Source organism: Alligator mississippiensis, chromosome 12 (assembly GCF_030867095.1).
Source record: "Alligator mississippiensis isolate rAllMis1 chromosome 12, rAllMis1, whole genome shotgun sequence".
In the NCBI taxonomy this organism is placed as follows: Eukaryota; Metazoa; Chordata; order Crocodylia; family Alligatoridae; genus Alligator; species Alligator mississippiensis.
The window spans coordinates 27369955-27385133 of NC_081835.1; the positions used below are offsets into that span (position 1 = coordinate 27369955).

General features: G+C 59.0%; 1 protein-coding gene across 1 annotated transcript; it reads right to left on the reverse strand.

The window, feature by feature from the left end:
* Window positions 1–2018: 2018 nt before the first annotated feature.
* BARX1 (BARX homeobox 1) lies at window positions 2019–5743 on the reverse strand. Its single transcript, XM_006276676.3, has 4 exons — window positions 5053–5743; window positions 3068–3356; window positions 2836–2920; window positions 2019–2673 (listed from the first exon to the last, which is right to left on the reverse strand). The coding sequence occupies exons 1-4, from the start codon at window positions 5255–5257 to the stop codon at window positions 2509–2511; spliced, it is 744 nt and encodes a 247-aa protein (XP_006276738.1). The 5' UTR covers window positions 5258–5743; the 3' UTR covers window positions 2019–2508.
* Window positions 5744–15179: the final 9436 nt, after the last annotated feature.

Genomic DNA, 15179 nt, shown 5'->3' on the forward strand with positions numbered 1-15179 from the left:
CCCCAGGCAGCAGCCGCGGGGCCTGGCGCAGGCGGGACAGCGGGCGGGCTTGCCCGCTCCCGGCCCCGTGCCGGAGCCCTCGGAGGGCCCTCGGCTCCCAGCCGCCCCGAGCTCCGCCGCGCTGCTCCGAAAGGCAGGCATCGCGCTGCAAAGGCCACGCGAGCCCCTGCCAGCTCCGGCTCGCTCCCTCCGGCGCCTCCCGCCCCGGGCATTCGCCGCCGGCCTCTCCTTGCCAGCACCTGGCGGCGGGGCTCTCCTCGGCCGCGATGTCGCAAGTCGCCCGCGGCCCCAGTGACTACAGGCGCCGCTGCTCCCCAGCCCCCGAGGGCAGCTGGGAAGTGGCCCCCGCGGCCCCGGGGCCTGAGACCCGCAAACCCCGCGTTCGGCACTGCCCGACCCGCGGCCCCGGCCCCGCCTTGCCCCAGCCCTGCAGCTGCAATCAACCCCCTTCGTTATCGCTCCACAAGGTCCCGGCGCAGCCTCCGGCGGCTGCCGACTCAGCCGGCGCTCCCCGCTCCCCGCAGCTGGAGCCGGGAGACAAGGAAAGGCTCAGACACAGGCAGCGGCCCCCGGGGAGCGGCCGGCCCCGACAGCTGCTCCGAGTCGCCCCCACGCGAGACCGCGGCCCGCCGCGAGGATCCCGCGGAAATTAAAATAAATATAATGGGGGGAGTTCGCGGGAGCTGCAGCAGCAGGAAGGAGCATGACAGCGACGGGGGCTCGTTTCAAATCCCGTCTCGAGAGTCCGTGGGCTGGCCGGGAGGCTGCGAGCGAGCAGGGAGTGGGGCGGCGGCCCGCGATCGGGAGCTGCCGGCGGAGGACCGGGTAAATGCCGAGTGGCCGCCGCTCCGCACTGTGACATCTCCCTTGTTCGCTGCTCGGGCCGCGCAGCTCCGAAAAGAGCCCAGCCCCGTCAGTGCCGCCGCCCCCGTGCCTTGCGGATAGGCCCCTGCAGCCCGGCCCGGACAGGTCTCCGCGGGCTCCGGCTCCAGACGTGATCGCACATGGGCGAAGGGACCTCCGCGTCCCTGGGCGCTGTACCCCGCGGCCCGGCCGGGGCCGATCTCCCCCTCGCCCCTCAGGCCCGAAGAGGGCATCCTCCCGCAGCACCCGGACAAGCCTTTGCCCCAGGACCCGCGCTCCCTCCGCGCTGCGGCCCAGGACAGCTGGTCGCCGCGGAGCTGTGCAGCCCTGCCCCAACCCCACTGCCCAGGCCGGGCAGGGCGATCTGTAGCGGCTCCAGTAGGGCGCCTGGCAGAGATGGAGGAGCGGGCTGGAGACCGGGCAGGCCTGTCTGCGATCCGCGGGCTCCTGACCCCTGCCCGCTCTGAGCGCGGAGCTCTTGCCCGGCCCTCTCGGCAACCTGCCCCGCCGCCCCTGCTCCCGCCGCCGGACTCCTCCGGCCGCACCGGAGGCAGTAGCCCACGAGGCCGGGCGGGCCTTGCTCTTGTCCCTGTCCCTGGCCGCGCGGCTCTGGGCAGGGAAGGGCCGCGGGCCCCCAGCATCTCGCAGCCCGCTGTGCGTGTCCTGGCCCGGGCGACAGCACTCCCCGGGGCCCGAGCCTGGCTGTGCGCTGGGCAGGGGCCGAGCTCGAGCCCGCCGGGACAGGGGGACTGCAGGCGAGGCCCGGGGCGTGCCCGGCCTTGGACTTGGCAGCTGCTCGGCTTCGCGGGGCGCACGGCAGCCACCCTCCCCACACGCCTCTTTGCCCTGGCTCGGCCCCTGCCCTCACCCCAGCCCCGGGCCGGCTGCGGGCTCTGAGCTCCTGCTTGGTAGCCACGAGCCCTCCGTGCCCGCGCGGGGCGGGCTGAAGCCGGGAGAGAAACACAAGGCTGCGGCCGGAGCCTTCCCTCGGCGGCCGTCTCAGCCGGCCCCTCTCCTCCAGGAGGGTGCCCTCCTCGGCCCATGCCGGAGCCGCCCCCGCCCCCGCCCTTCCTCTTGCTCTGGTCCTGCCCGTCCCCGCAGCGGCGGCTCGTGCGCGGCCCGGCCTGTCGCGGCTGCGGCGCGTGAGTCGGAGCGGCTGCGTCACAACTTTATTGAGGCGAAGACAAGGTCTTCGCGGGACAAATCAGGTCACACCGCGCTTGCCGAGGCCCTCGGGGCACCGCGGGCGGCGAGAGCGCCACGACAGCTCCCGCCCCGGCCCCGCAGCCGGCCCGAGGCGGGCACCGAGCGCGTATCAAACAGAGCGGGAAGAGCCATCTTCGGCCCGGCCCCGGCCCCGGCCCCGGCCCCGGCCGGCGCAGCGCAGCGCAGCGCCCCAGCCTCGGGGCTGCCCCTTCCCGCGGCTCCTGCGGCTGCTGCCGCGCACGAGTCCTCCACGCTGCGGAAAGCGGGGCTGGAAGGGGCCCGCGAGGCCGGGATCAGTCCAGGCTGCTGCAGGCGGCGAGAGCGGGGCAGTCCGGCAGCCTGGAGCGCAGTCCGCCCCCAGCCGGGGCGCAGCGGGGGCCCGGGAGGCGGCGCCGAGGCGGCAGTCCGGAGCCGCGCGTGGGCTGCAGTCGGCTGGGCTCACTCCTCCTGGCTGACCTCGCAGGGCGCCCCGAGGCCCTCCGCGTGTTTCTCCGCCTCTTTGGCGCGCTCCTGCTCCGTGAGCTGCTCGCTGCTGGGGATGGAGTTCTTCTTGGGGCGGCCCTTGGGCTTAGTGGGGGACTCCAGGCCCCCGCCCTGCAGCACCTGCCAAGGCAGAGGCAAGGCCGAGTCGGCGGCTGCTGGGGGACGCGGCCCGGAGCCCAGGCCCGCAGCCCCGGCCCACGCTGCGGGGCGGCCGCCGAGTACCTCCCAGCCGGTCTGGGCCTACCCCGCCGCCACCTCCCCCCCCGGGCCCCGCGCACTTACTATCTTCTTCCACTTCATGCGCCGGTTCTGGTACCAGGTCTTCACCTGCAGCTGGCTCAGGCCCAGGGACTCCGCCAGGTCTATCCTGCACGGGGAGAGGCGGCACGGCCCGTGAGAGCCCTGCGCTCCGGCCCCTTCCCCGCCTCGCCCAGGCGCCTGGGGCGGCGGTCGCAGCTGCCCGGGGCCGCGGGAGCCGCCCCGCCCCGCCCGGCCCCGCGCCGCTCGCCCTCACCTGTCGGGCGTGGAGAGGTATTTCTGCTTCTCGAAGCGCTTCTCCAGCCCCATGAGCTGCAACTCCGTGAAGACCGTGCGGCTGCGGCGCCCTTTCTTGGCCTTGCCGCCCTGCTCCGGGGCGCCCTGCTCCAGCTTGCCGCGGAGGTGCAGCTCCAGCGGGAGATGGGAGGACGAAGAGCCGCCTTGCAGCCCCGAGCCCGCCGCCAGCAGCGCCGAGCCCAGGCCGGAGCAGCCGAGCGGGGCCAGAGGGAACTTGAAGACTGCGGCCTGCTCGGCTTTCAGCACCGCTGCGGGGAGAAAGACAGCGTCAGGCGGGCAGCGCGGCCTGGCCCGGCGGCCCCGCGCCCACCACCCTGCCCGGGCCCGCGGGGAGCTCGGTGCTGCGCAGACCCTCGCGCCGGGCCGCTCGGGTTGAGCATTAACAGCGTTTACACGCGCAGTCCCGGGTCAGCGACTAGAAACAGCGGCCCCTGCTACCCGCAGCCGCCTTCAGCATCACTTGCGAGCAGCGACGGACTGAAGGCGGCGGGGCCGCCCTTGAGGGGTTTGCCTGCTCCCTGCTCCCGATCCAGGTAACGCGCAGCCCCCCGCCCCTCCGTGCATGGCTCTGCGTGTGCACAGCCCCGGCCTCCAGCTCGGACCCTGGGCCCCCCAGGCCGCCTCTGCAGCTCGGCCGACCGGGCCCGAATCACCGCTTCCTTGGGACCCCGAGGTGGAGGCAGACGGGGAGCGACTCGCTGGGGGCTCCCGTGGAGGCTGAGCTCCCGCCGCCGCTCCTGCCCCGCACACAGGCCGCGGCGGCCGAGCGGGAGCCGTTCTCGGGCCCAAGCGCCCTTGGCCTCGCGGAGACGCCCGCGCCGGCTGCCCGGGAAGAACCACGCCGGGCTCCCGGCCTGGAGTTGAGCGGGTCTGTGAGATCCTGGCCCGGCTTACCGCGTCGGGGCAGCGGGTCTAGCAAGGCAGCAGCTCCCGCGCCAGGCCCCACTCGGGAGGCAGCGCGGACTCCGCGGCAGGAAACAAGAAAAGCAAAACAACCCTCCTTCCCGCAGACCAGGCATCAAAACCCACCACGACGGAAAACACCGGCTGGCCTGCGTGTGCGGGGCGGCTCGGCTGGGCCGGGCGCCGGTGGCAGGGCTGGTCCCGTGCGTGCCCCAGGCCCGGGCACGCAGCGCCCGGCGAGCAGCACCCCGAAGGCCGCAGCGCGGGGGGGTCCAAGCGCCTGTCGCGGCGGGAGCAGCCCGCGGGCCCGAGCCTGCCCCAACCCCGCTCGCTACAGGAGCTCGTCCCACGTCGGCTGAGACCCGGCCGGAGGCCTCCGCAGCCGCCGTCTCGCCCCGGCGGCTCTTACATCGGGTCCAGCCTCAGGCCTCCCTGCCAGAGGGCAGAGGCCGCCGGAGGTCCCGGACCCCAGCGCTGAGGCTCTAACGCCGCGCTCACCAGCGGCTGAGGTTGTTCCCGCGGGGGCCTTTGTGGGTGCCCTGCCAGGAGCGACACGGGGGGCAGGCTCCTCTAAGGTGCAAAGACGTGGGGGATTTTCCCCCAGGAAAAGTATCCCGAGCCACCCCGGCCCCGACTGGGCTCCCCGGCCTGCCCCGAGCGGGCGGCGGCTTCCCGGGAGGCTTCTGTCCCGTTCCGTCCCGTCCCGCTCGGAGGCAGCGGCGCGTCGGGCCTCGCGGGGCCCGGGAGGAAGCGGCGGGAGCAGACACGAAGCAGGGCAGGCGGCCGCGGGGAGAAGCCGCCTGGGCCGACAGCCCGCCCGGGGGGCGCTCGCCGCGCCCGGAGCCGGGCCTACCAGCCCAGCAGGCAGCAGATGCGGGGGGCGAGTCCTGCCGCGCGGTTGAGCCGGTGCCCGCCCGGGGGCGGGAGCCGGCCGGCGCAGGGCGGGCCACTTGCGGCGTGTTTGCACGCGACCCCGGCGCCCCGCGTCAGCAGCCCGGGGAGGCCGCCGCGCGGGCCTGCCCGGTGCACGGCCGGACGTACCGAGGTGGTTGTGGTAGGGCCGGGCCGAGAGCAGCGCCTGCACGCCGAACTTGAGCAGCTCCCCGGCCGGCGCCGCGCCCTTGGCGTCCGCGTGGTCCGTCAGGATCTCCTCGATCATGAAGCTCCTGTAGCGGTGCGAGCGGTGGTCGGGGAAGGCGTCGGCGGGGAAGTAGTGCGCGGCGCCCAGGTCCAGGGGATGCTGCATCCTTGCCCCGCGCCCAGGCCGGGCCGCCCGCGGCAGCGCCCCGCTCCCTCCTCCGCCTCCTGCGGCCGCGAGCCGAGCTCCGCCTCTGCCTCGCGGCTCCCGCCGGCGGCCCCTAGAGCAGCGCCCCGCCCGGGAGGGCGCCCAGAGACAGCGGGGGGGCCGCGTCCATGCTCCCGCCTCGGCCCGGGCTGCCCGCGCCCGCACGGCCCCGCGGCCCGGCCGCCCTGCCCGCACGCTGGCCGGTGGCGGGTCCTGGCTGCCCGCGCCCCCGCGGCGCCCCCACCCCGCCTCCTCCCTCGGAAGAGCGAGCGCCTGGAGATCTCCCGCAGGAGTGAGCCGGGGCTGGAGGAGCTACAACCTCATGCTGCACAAGGCGCGTCATAGGAGAGTTTTCTCCGCCCCAGGACTGAAGACAGCAGCCTATTATATTCCCGACCTGCGTCTGGGACTCTCCGAGCTGCCGGGGGGCGGGGGAGGCCGAGCGGGGGGAGGGGGCTGGTGACTACCTGCGAGTGCGAGGCCGGGCCGAGGCGTTTGATCCCCGCCGCGCTCTGGGCACCGGCCTCGGCCCGCTCGTCCCTGCCAGCAGCGGCCGCGAGGCCCCGCACGGCTCCAGGGCTGCGCTCGGCCCGCGCGGGACAGCCCCACCGGGCCCTGCCCGCCCTCGTGGGTCCCAGTGCGACAGCCGTGGAGCCCAGCACGGCCCGCCCAGCCTCCACGGCTGCCCTCGGGCCGGGCCGGGCCGGGCCGGGCTTGGCCCACGCGAGCCCGTCCAGCCGCGCACGGGCCCGCTGAGCCGGGGTCACGGTCGCGGCCCTGCCGCTGCGCTGTGCTCACGGAGGACGGCCGCGGTGCTGCAAGCCGCTGGGGTCAGGCTGCCGCTCGGGCCCTGTCCCAAGCTTGGCGCTGCCGGGGGGGAGGCAGCCGGGCTCCGAGCTCCGAGCTGGGGCAGGACTTCCCGCCAGGGCGACACTTGCAGCGCCGCCGCCCTGCCCCGCCGCAGCCCGGCACCAAGCGCGGGGAGGCGAGCCGGGCCCTGCCCCGTGTCCCCACGGCCCCGTCGCGGCCCCCGCTGGGGCGGCCGGGCCTGACCCGCGCCTCGGAGCCGCCCCGAGTCAAGCCCGGCTTCCCCCCCGCCCCGCCGCCGCCGCCGCGCACATCCCCAGCTGTGGCAGGGCAGCCCCGGAGCCCCGGCTCAGTCCTGCGCCCGCCGAGGGCAGCGCCGGGGGCAGAGCCGCAGCCGCGCGGCAGGTGTCCGGGGCTGCTCCCGCTTTCGGCGGCGGAGCCCTGGCCGGTGTCCCCGCGCTTGCTGCCGGCCCCGAGGCGCGGCCCGTGCGCCGGGCTCCGCGGACGCCTCTTCCCGCCCCGCGCCGCGCGCTGTCCCCCCCAGTTAGTAGCGGCACTGCGCGCTATTTTCAGCCCGGCTCCGGAGCCGTCGGGGTCACTCCGTACAGCAGCCCGCCGGCTGCCGGCGCCCGCGTCTCACAGCCCGGCCTGCTCGGAGCCAGAGGCCCGGACTCCCAGGCTCTCGCCAGACCCGGGGAAGGCAGCGGGCCCCCGCTCTGCACAGGGAGCCTCGCAGCGGCCTCCGCTGCCCACCCGCCTCGCTCCTCCGGGCCCCGGCTCCCGCGGCCGATTGGCGTGGGCAGGGCTGCCGGGGCCTTTCACCTCTTGACCCCGGCTCGTCCCTGCCCCCCTCCCCGAGGCACCATCGCCCGGTCCCTAGAGGAGCGGCGGCCAGACCCCGGCCGTGGCGCTGGGTGTTCAGTCCCGTCTCCCCGGGCTGTATTTTCCCGTTTAAATGTTGCCTCTTGTCACTGGGAGGTTGATTTAACTGCCCTCGGGGTACCGGAGCGGCCGCGAGGCCAGCAGTGTTTCAGAATAAAATGATTTCACCATTCAAGACCTTTCTTTCTGTATAACGCAAGCGACCCTCCGACCCCCCGGGGGAAGGAAACAGCCGTGACAGCAATAAAGACCATGTGCAAGGCGACTGCCTCGGCTGCTGGGCGCTGGGTGCGAGCCGCGAGTGTGCGAGCTGCAGGCTGCGACCCGCTGCGCTGGAGATTTACGACCAGGAGAGCAGGAAAAGAAACCGGGAGCTTTGGGCAAGAGCTGCCCAATAAACCGCGTGGCTGACGCGGCGGAGCGCCAGGGCTCGCGCTTTCCCGGCTCGGCTGAGCTCCCCCAGCCAGGTCCTACCGGGGCCGCTGTGCCCTGCGCAGGGGCAGCGCTGAGCTGGGGGAATCGGCCCGAGGGACCCGAGAGGGACGGAGCCCGGCTCCTTAACGATGCTGAGAACGGCGAGCGGGTGCTGCAGGAGCCTGGCCACTTCCTAGCGCGCTTGGTGCCCACACACAACCGGAGGAGGGTAAATCTGGGTAACAGCTTGGTGGGGGCCCTGCTAGGAGTTGGCCAGGGACTTCCCTATCTTCAAGACCGGACAGCTTGACTGTGGTTAGTTCTACAGAGGCTGGGAGGTGCACATCTGCATAGTGCGGCTGCCTGAACTGTGAAGACACAGAAACGTGTACAAACACTGCAAATATAGAACTGGGTTTCAGAAACCAGAAAGGGCGCAGAAGCTGACCAACCTGCTCTCTGAAAAGTTATTTTCACCCTGTCCTCTTTCTCTGTTCACTGGGTCCTCATTCTACAGCAACTAGGTGTCTCTGCTGCCACAGACTTCCCATATAACCTGTTCCATATGTTTATTACCATTTGTTAAGGTTCTGCTTGGATTCTCAACTTTCTCCTACTTCCCTAATTTTAAAATTACGTCCCCTGATCTTTGAAACCCTAACTAGCCTGAAGTATGCCTCTCTCCACTCTACTGGGTGATTTCCTAATTTTGGTAACTTCTATTAGGTTACCTTAATTTCCGCAAATGTTGTTACGTTAGCAACACACTTCCAGTGAAAGGCAATGGAGCACTACTAATTATGGACCAAATCCTACTCATGTTACTTGTGCCAACCAACCAGCCCACCGAGGTCCCTATGGCTACATACATGAATATGGTCTAGATTCTAGAAGGACCCATTGGCCTTTTTTCCTCCCTCATGGCCTGACACTGTCCCCTTTCCCAGGAGTTAAAGAGTGAGAAAAAGTACATAATTTGTCATGATGGGTGAATTAGCTTCTTTGTTTTCCCTTTTTAAAATAAAATGTAATGGCTGAATTCAGTACAGATTTATGGTCACTCTTCTGGCCTCTAAACAGGGAAGGTCCAGTGTCATAGAAAGTAGTGCTGAGTGCTTTTCACCTCATGGATCAGCATAAAATGTAACCCACTAAACAGGTTTTCAGAGTTTGTTCAGAGTTTTCTTACATGAGGAAAGGTTGCAAGATTTGGTCCTAAGGCTGGATCCTGGCCCAAGAACTTGCAAACAGGGCCCTGAAGACAACAGAGCTCTGAGTGGGTACAAGAATCAGCCCACACATCTACATTTCCTACACTGGGGTCTATGTCTCTTAATTTTAATTCCAAAAAATGAAACCTTAACACTCATGCCAGATGTTGCCATACTCAGAATCCATCAGAAATCTTTGGAAATCAGCTTCAAATTTGTTGCAACTTGCAAGGCGATATCTATCATTCAAAAGTGTGAAATCAATTAACTTTGAATCAAAAATAGTTTTGAAATCGTGAGTCTTGAAGTTGCAGTAAAGTAGGTTTAGACTGGATATCTGGAAAATCATCTTCCCTGTTAGAAGAGTGAGGCAGTGGAGCAGATTGCCTAGGGAAACTGTGGGACCTCCATCATTAGAAGTGTTCAAGAAGAGGTTGGATAAACACTGGTCAGGGATGGTTTAGAAGTAGCTATGCCCATGCTATATTATGGATATTTTCCATACTTCCAGGCTTCACCAGTTGACTTGTGGGGCAGGAAAGGAATTTTTTTTCTCTTCCTGCTGCTACATGTGTTGGGGAGGGAGGAGGGCAAGCGGGGAGGCTACCTTCCTGGGAAGCATTGGGTGCAGCATTGAGTGTTAGCCCCAGACTTTGACTGGGGTGTGCCAATGCTCCCCCTGGGATTTAAACCTGGATGTTCCTTGATAGAGGGCCTTGACTTTCTGCTTAGGGTTAGATTGACTGCCATATTTGGGGTCAGGAAGGAATTTTATCCTGTGGTCACATTGGTACAGACTATGGGATTTTTGCCTTCTTTTGCAGGTGGAAATTTCATAGATTTCATAGATTTCATAGACATTAGGGCTGGAAGGGACCTCGGAAGATCATCGAGTCCAGCCCCCCGCCCAAAGGGCAGGACGTCAGCTGGGGTCATAGGATCCCAGCAAGATAAGCATCCAGTTTCATCTTGAAGGTGTTCAATGAAGGCGCTTGAACAACCTCCGGCGGCAGGCTGTTCCAGACCTTGGGGGCTCGGACAGTAAAGAAATTCTTCCTTATGTCCAGCCTGAAACGATCTTGTAGTAGTTTGTGACCATTCATCCTCGTCATCCCTTGGGGCGCTCTGGTGAACAAACGTTCCCCCAGATACTGGTGATCACCCCTGATAAACTTGTAGGTGGCCATCAGATCACCCCTGAGCCTGCGCTTTTCCAGGCTATAGAGCCCCAGGGCTCTCAGCCTGTCATCGTAGGGTCTGCTTCCCTGACCCCTGATCATGCGCGTGGCTCTTCTCTGGACTCTCTCAAGCTTCTCCACATCCTTTTTGAATTGTGGAGCCCAAAACTGGACGCAGTACTCCAGCTGCGGCCTCACTAAGGCCGAGTACAGGGGGAGAATGACGTCCCGGGATTTGCTTGAGAAGCATCTATGGATGCAAGCCAGCGTTTTGGTCGCTTTACTAGCCGCAGCATCGCATTGCAGGCTCATGTTCAATGTGGTTCTCTTCCTTGCATCTCTCAAGCGTAGTTTAACAATCCATGTAGCAGTAGGACATTGGCCACTGTTGTCCTCCCACTTTACCTGTGGCAGGTTATGCCTAATGGTTGTGTCAGGACTAACTGCATAGTTTTACTAATAGGTTAGACAATTGATTTATGTAGGATGTTTTGGATAGGGCTGATCCTGCCTCAGACACGGGGTTGGACTAGATGACCTCTGAAGATCCTTTTCAACCCTTTTCAACCCTACTTTTCTATGATTCTATGAGTCTTACCTTTTAAATTCTTTGATCTTCTCTGAATCCCAGTTCTCTCAAATATGACCTGAATCTGCAGTCTTGTTTTGCATAACCTACCTGGGTGATACAACGCTGTGTCAATAAAGCGGGGGCTTACTATAGGAGGAAATTGTAGGAGGAAACAGGAGGAAGAAGAGACAGGAAGAGTGTGTGTGTGTGTGTGTGTGTGTGTGTGTGTGTGTGGCAGGCAAAGTTCTTTGGGTACATTCACACACATAAGCATGGAAGGGAAGTGTATATTTTGCTCTGGATCAGGCAAGAGGTGGCTAATTACCCCCTGTAAACATCAATGAAATATGCAAGTCCCTTACCCCCTTCACCAGATCATGAGACTACATAGTTGGAGGGCTTTTACAAGAAACTTGCAAAGATAAATAAGGATAGATTTGTACCCCTTTTGCCAGCCTTATGATATAAAAAAGGCAGTACAAAGGTATTTTTTAAGACTGCTTACTTTTGCATTTGAAGTGCAGGCTAAAAGACCCCGATGGCTGGAGTATTAATGAAAAGGTGATAGCTAAACCTGTGACAGTTTTGAGGGAAAGGTATTTTTAGGCATGTGGTTTCAACACTCCTTGTTTTGGTAAAAGCTCTTCAGCTTCAATGAGTAATTAACATTTTGAATAGAGGAGGCTTTTGTTGAACATTCAACATCCTTGCCCCTTAAAGTTAGGTGTTAAGTGCTCACAGTAAACTCCTTTACACCTCTAATGAAAAATCAAAACAAAGAAACCACACAGGAAAGACTTTTCTGATATTTCTGAGATTAAAAATCCAGCCAAACACTTTGAAGTGCCCAAACATTTCATGCCTTATTTATACATTAAAACACCACCTATTTTTGCTAAGTCCATTTTTAAATGGTGTTTGCAGGTCAACTTTTAAGACTCGAAAGCCCTGGCAGCTGCAAAGTGTGCAGGTGCATGGTATAGTTCTAACTGAACACTGCTATTTGGTTTAAAACTCCTAAATTTTATTTATGCTATATAAAGCATCCTTTAGGAGAAACTCTTCCTCCATTTGTAAGACCTAAGGCTTTGTCTGTCAGGGAGGGTGTTTTGTACTGGAGTTCACAGCAGTGGCCCTGCACCAGCAAACTCCTTTTCTGTAAATGTCCTATGCTGCTGTGGAAGAGGACATGAATGGTGCGTGCCCCTGGCAGCTGGGGTGCATGCTGGTGGTGGAAGCCCAGTGGTGGTAAGCTGGGGAGCTCCTGCAGCCACCGCACCTTTTTGTAGGGGATGCACCGCCATGTGCAGGAGGTGCACCCCCTACATGTCGCCCCTGGAAGAGGACTTGTCCCAGTACAGCTCACTGAAGTTGGAGGGCACAGTAAAGTTAATTGGGGAGGGTCAGTGCATCACCTCTACAGCAAAGGAAAAATCCTACTGCCATTGAAGTTGGTGGGAGTATTTGCATGGACTTCAATGGGCTGGAATAACAGCTTTATTCCCACCAGAATAGACAAAACCCTAAAAAAATGAATCTGTGACATGAAGTTAATTGCTAAGGAAGAGTATGCTCTTAGTAGTGTCAGCCCAGCAGGCATCATGGGTGGCAATCCAGCATGTCCAGCTGCCCTCTAACTGATATCCAGCAATTTGTATTTGGGAGGGAGGGGGACATTATGCTATTCAAGAAACATCACTCCCACAATTGTTGTCCCTTGGACTGCTGCAGGGTGTCTGAACAGGGAAATTAGTCACAATAATCTCCATCTCACTCACCTCTCATGGCACTTGATATTCAGGAAACCACAAAGTGGTATGAATAGAGTGGAAAACGTGACATCACACACTAATTGCAAAAGAGCATTAGGGCTGAGGGAATAGCTGAAGCCTGAGTAATACATTATGTTTAACGGTTGAGTAAAATTTCATCAGTATTTAAACACGTATCCCTCCAAAAATGATTTTCTGCAAACACCTGGTGGTACCAGACAGTTTGAGTATTTAGCTGTCTTTGAAAGTCGTGCCTATAAGACATAATTAGGTTTCCATGCAAACTATATGCAATTGCACTCTGATCTCTTTACTTCCTCACCAATTCAAATGCATCACCAATCTGGCATTGCCCTCTTTGCTAGATAGTCTGGTGATACACACAACCTCAGTGTCTTAGTTGCTTCCAGAGTTTTTCAGAGTACACCTAAATGGTCAGAGTACACCTAAATTCACAAGTGTTTAATCAAATGCATCTTCCACTGAAAGTGTTTAACAATCTGAATAGCATGTACATAATTGGCATGTCAACTACTGGCTATAATGGCCCTGTAATTAACGTTGGTAAATCTATTTATATATAATCTATCTAGCCTTCACAATATAACGTGAGCATTTTCTGACTGAGATCCCATAATGATTTTCCTCTGCCACCCCCTTCATTTTGTACAAACACATTAATAAAAGAGCTTTAATCAACCCTGCATGTACAGTGACTAAAGTTCGAACTGCCAGAGGGGAGCATAGTGATTTTTTTCCTTATTCTGACTATGCGCACATCACCAATCCCTGTATGGACATACAAGTCAAGTCAGGTAAAAGTTTCAAGCTGGTCAGTATCTAATATGGTAATACATCTCTATGGATCACGTCCTGGACCTTGGTGCAATGTCCATGGAAACTTATAAGGGAATACCTGGGAGGAAGGATTCAGAAACTTCCTCAGCCAGCAAAACTATCTCTTGAAAAGGTCTTTCAGTCAGAGATCAAATGCAGTCACGTGTCCTCTGTTATGTTTCTTCTAGGTATGGAACCACCACAGGGAAAGCAGCTGTAGAAATCTCTGCTGTGGCATGAGGTCCCTTAAGGCCTCTACACAGCTTACATTTCCTCTGCAATCCAATTATAGCAACTTGATGTCGTCTAGGGCCTCACACCCTGACAGAGATGAGGGCTGGGTTTGGCCTTCTCAGAGGTCAAGTCAAGCCTTACAAACAAGAAAGAACACATCTTTTAAATTGCTAGGTAAGAAGTACAATATCAATGTAGGTTTATAGCCTCTGGGATCAAGTCCTTCTCAGGCAAAACTCTCAGTGAAATTCCCTGAGTAACAAATGACTGCAGGAATAGGTCGTATATATGCCACTACAACATACATAAAATCCTAGTTCTGGATCATGAGAACTGTGTACAAACTTTTGCATGTATAACCTTAGCATTAGTAACATCTCTTATGGGACTGCAAAATGGGAGTGAGGAACAGGCAGGTGTGCCTGCTGGCAAGCCTTCAAGTTATATGTGAGCTCTTGCACCCCCAGCTGGGGGGCCTACACTTTTCAAAAGGTGGGTTGTCTTATTTAATTAGTAATTACGTCACATCTCAACCGTACTGCTCTGTCTGCAATTCCTTTGACAGCTGCAAACCAATGACTCAGCACTTCTGCCTCCTGAATTCTCTTAAATTCTCTTAAATTCTAGCAACCAATTAAAACAAATGTGAAATTAAAGATACCCTTCACTATAGAAATAATAAGCACATTGCAGAAACATGGCAAACACATGGCCTGTGCTTAGCATTGCCATCCAAGAGTAGTCTTATTAACTGCCCTGGGACTGCTCACAAATACATAAAGTTAAATTCATATCTACATCTTTGGCAAACTGTATCCCTGTTATTAAACCTGAAAAATGTAGTCCCCTTAACTTTTGACCTCTTACACTGTGGATTTTGGGCACATGAATGTCTATATATTTGGCTTTGGTAGTTTTAGTATATAAAGTCTCGATTCTGCAGCCAACAAAAGCAAAGGTAGTTGTACCATTGGCTTTAGTGGGAATAGGATCAAGCCTTAGATGAAAGGCTGACCTACCAATTTTTTGAGAGACACTCAGGCGTAAGCAGAAGTATATTAGACACAGGAACAGATTTTGTGTGGGTTTGGACTAAGTGAGTTTCTTTTCTATTTTTATATTACAGGGGCTACTCTTCAAGGAAGTACACATGAGCCTATACAACCCACTGGAGACCAAAGCTATCTCTGTGGTGGTCCTGTGCATCTTCTGTACAACTCTAGTCCTACACAGCAATCTCTGCTTCCATGAAAGAAAGTGTCCAATGAAAGGACTGTGAGGAACTACAGAAGAATCTGGCATGATTGTGCCAGAGGAACTACAGAAGAATCTGGCATCATAGTGTTCCCAGGTTCCCACTTCATAGTATGTTAGATTGATACATGACTGGCGGGGTCCCTAGTGGTGTAAGATGAGGAGGTCTACCACTAGCAAAAGAAAACCCATGATACATATTCTTGCAGATGTAAACTGCCACAGATCCCTTGCCATGTTTCCTTTTACTTCAGTTTGAGCCAGGTGAGGATCTACCACTATTGGTGAAAATCAATCACAAGATTGGTAACTTGAGGTGGACAGAGCTGATATATGGCATTAAGTTCATGAAAATTTTTCATTTAGGTTAATAATGAGAGAACTGATTTTAATTTTAGGTTCACAACACACATGCATAGACACACACACACACTGTATAAATTCGTTCTGAGACTAACTCACAGAGCACAAAGTCCTAAGAACATGATATAAGAAAATAAGAACTGCCATTGGGCAACTAAATGGCAGAAGAAATTCCATATAGATAAGTAGTAAGTTATGTACTTGGGCAAAAATAACCCAAAATTATTATTGCCAAAAATAACACAAGCCTACACTTACATTAGCCGTTGTCACAGAAAAGAGATCTGGGAGTCATTGTTTACACTTCGCTAAAAACATCAGTTCAATTCTCAGCAGCTGTCAAAACAGCAAACAAAATGT

Coding starts and splice junctions, on each gene's coding strand:
- BARX1 (XM_006276676.3), bottom strand. CDS start 5,257: ATGCAGCATCCCCTGGACCTGGGCGCCGCGCACTACTTCCCCGCCGAC. Junction 3,357..5,052: donor GCCCTACCACAACCACCTCG/GTACGTCCGGCC, acceptor TTCTCCCCGCAG/CGGTGCTGAAAGCCGAGCAG. Junction 2,921..3,067: donor TACCTCTCCACGCCCGACAG/GTGAGGGCGAGC, acceptor CTCCCCGTGCAG/GATAGACCTGGCGGAGTCCC.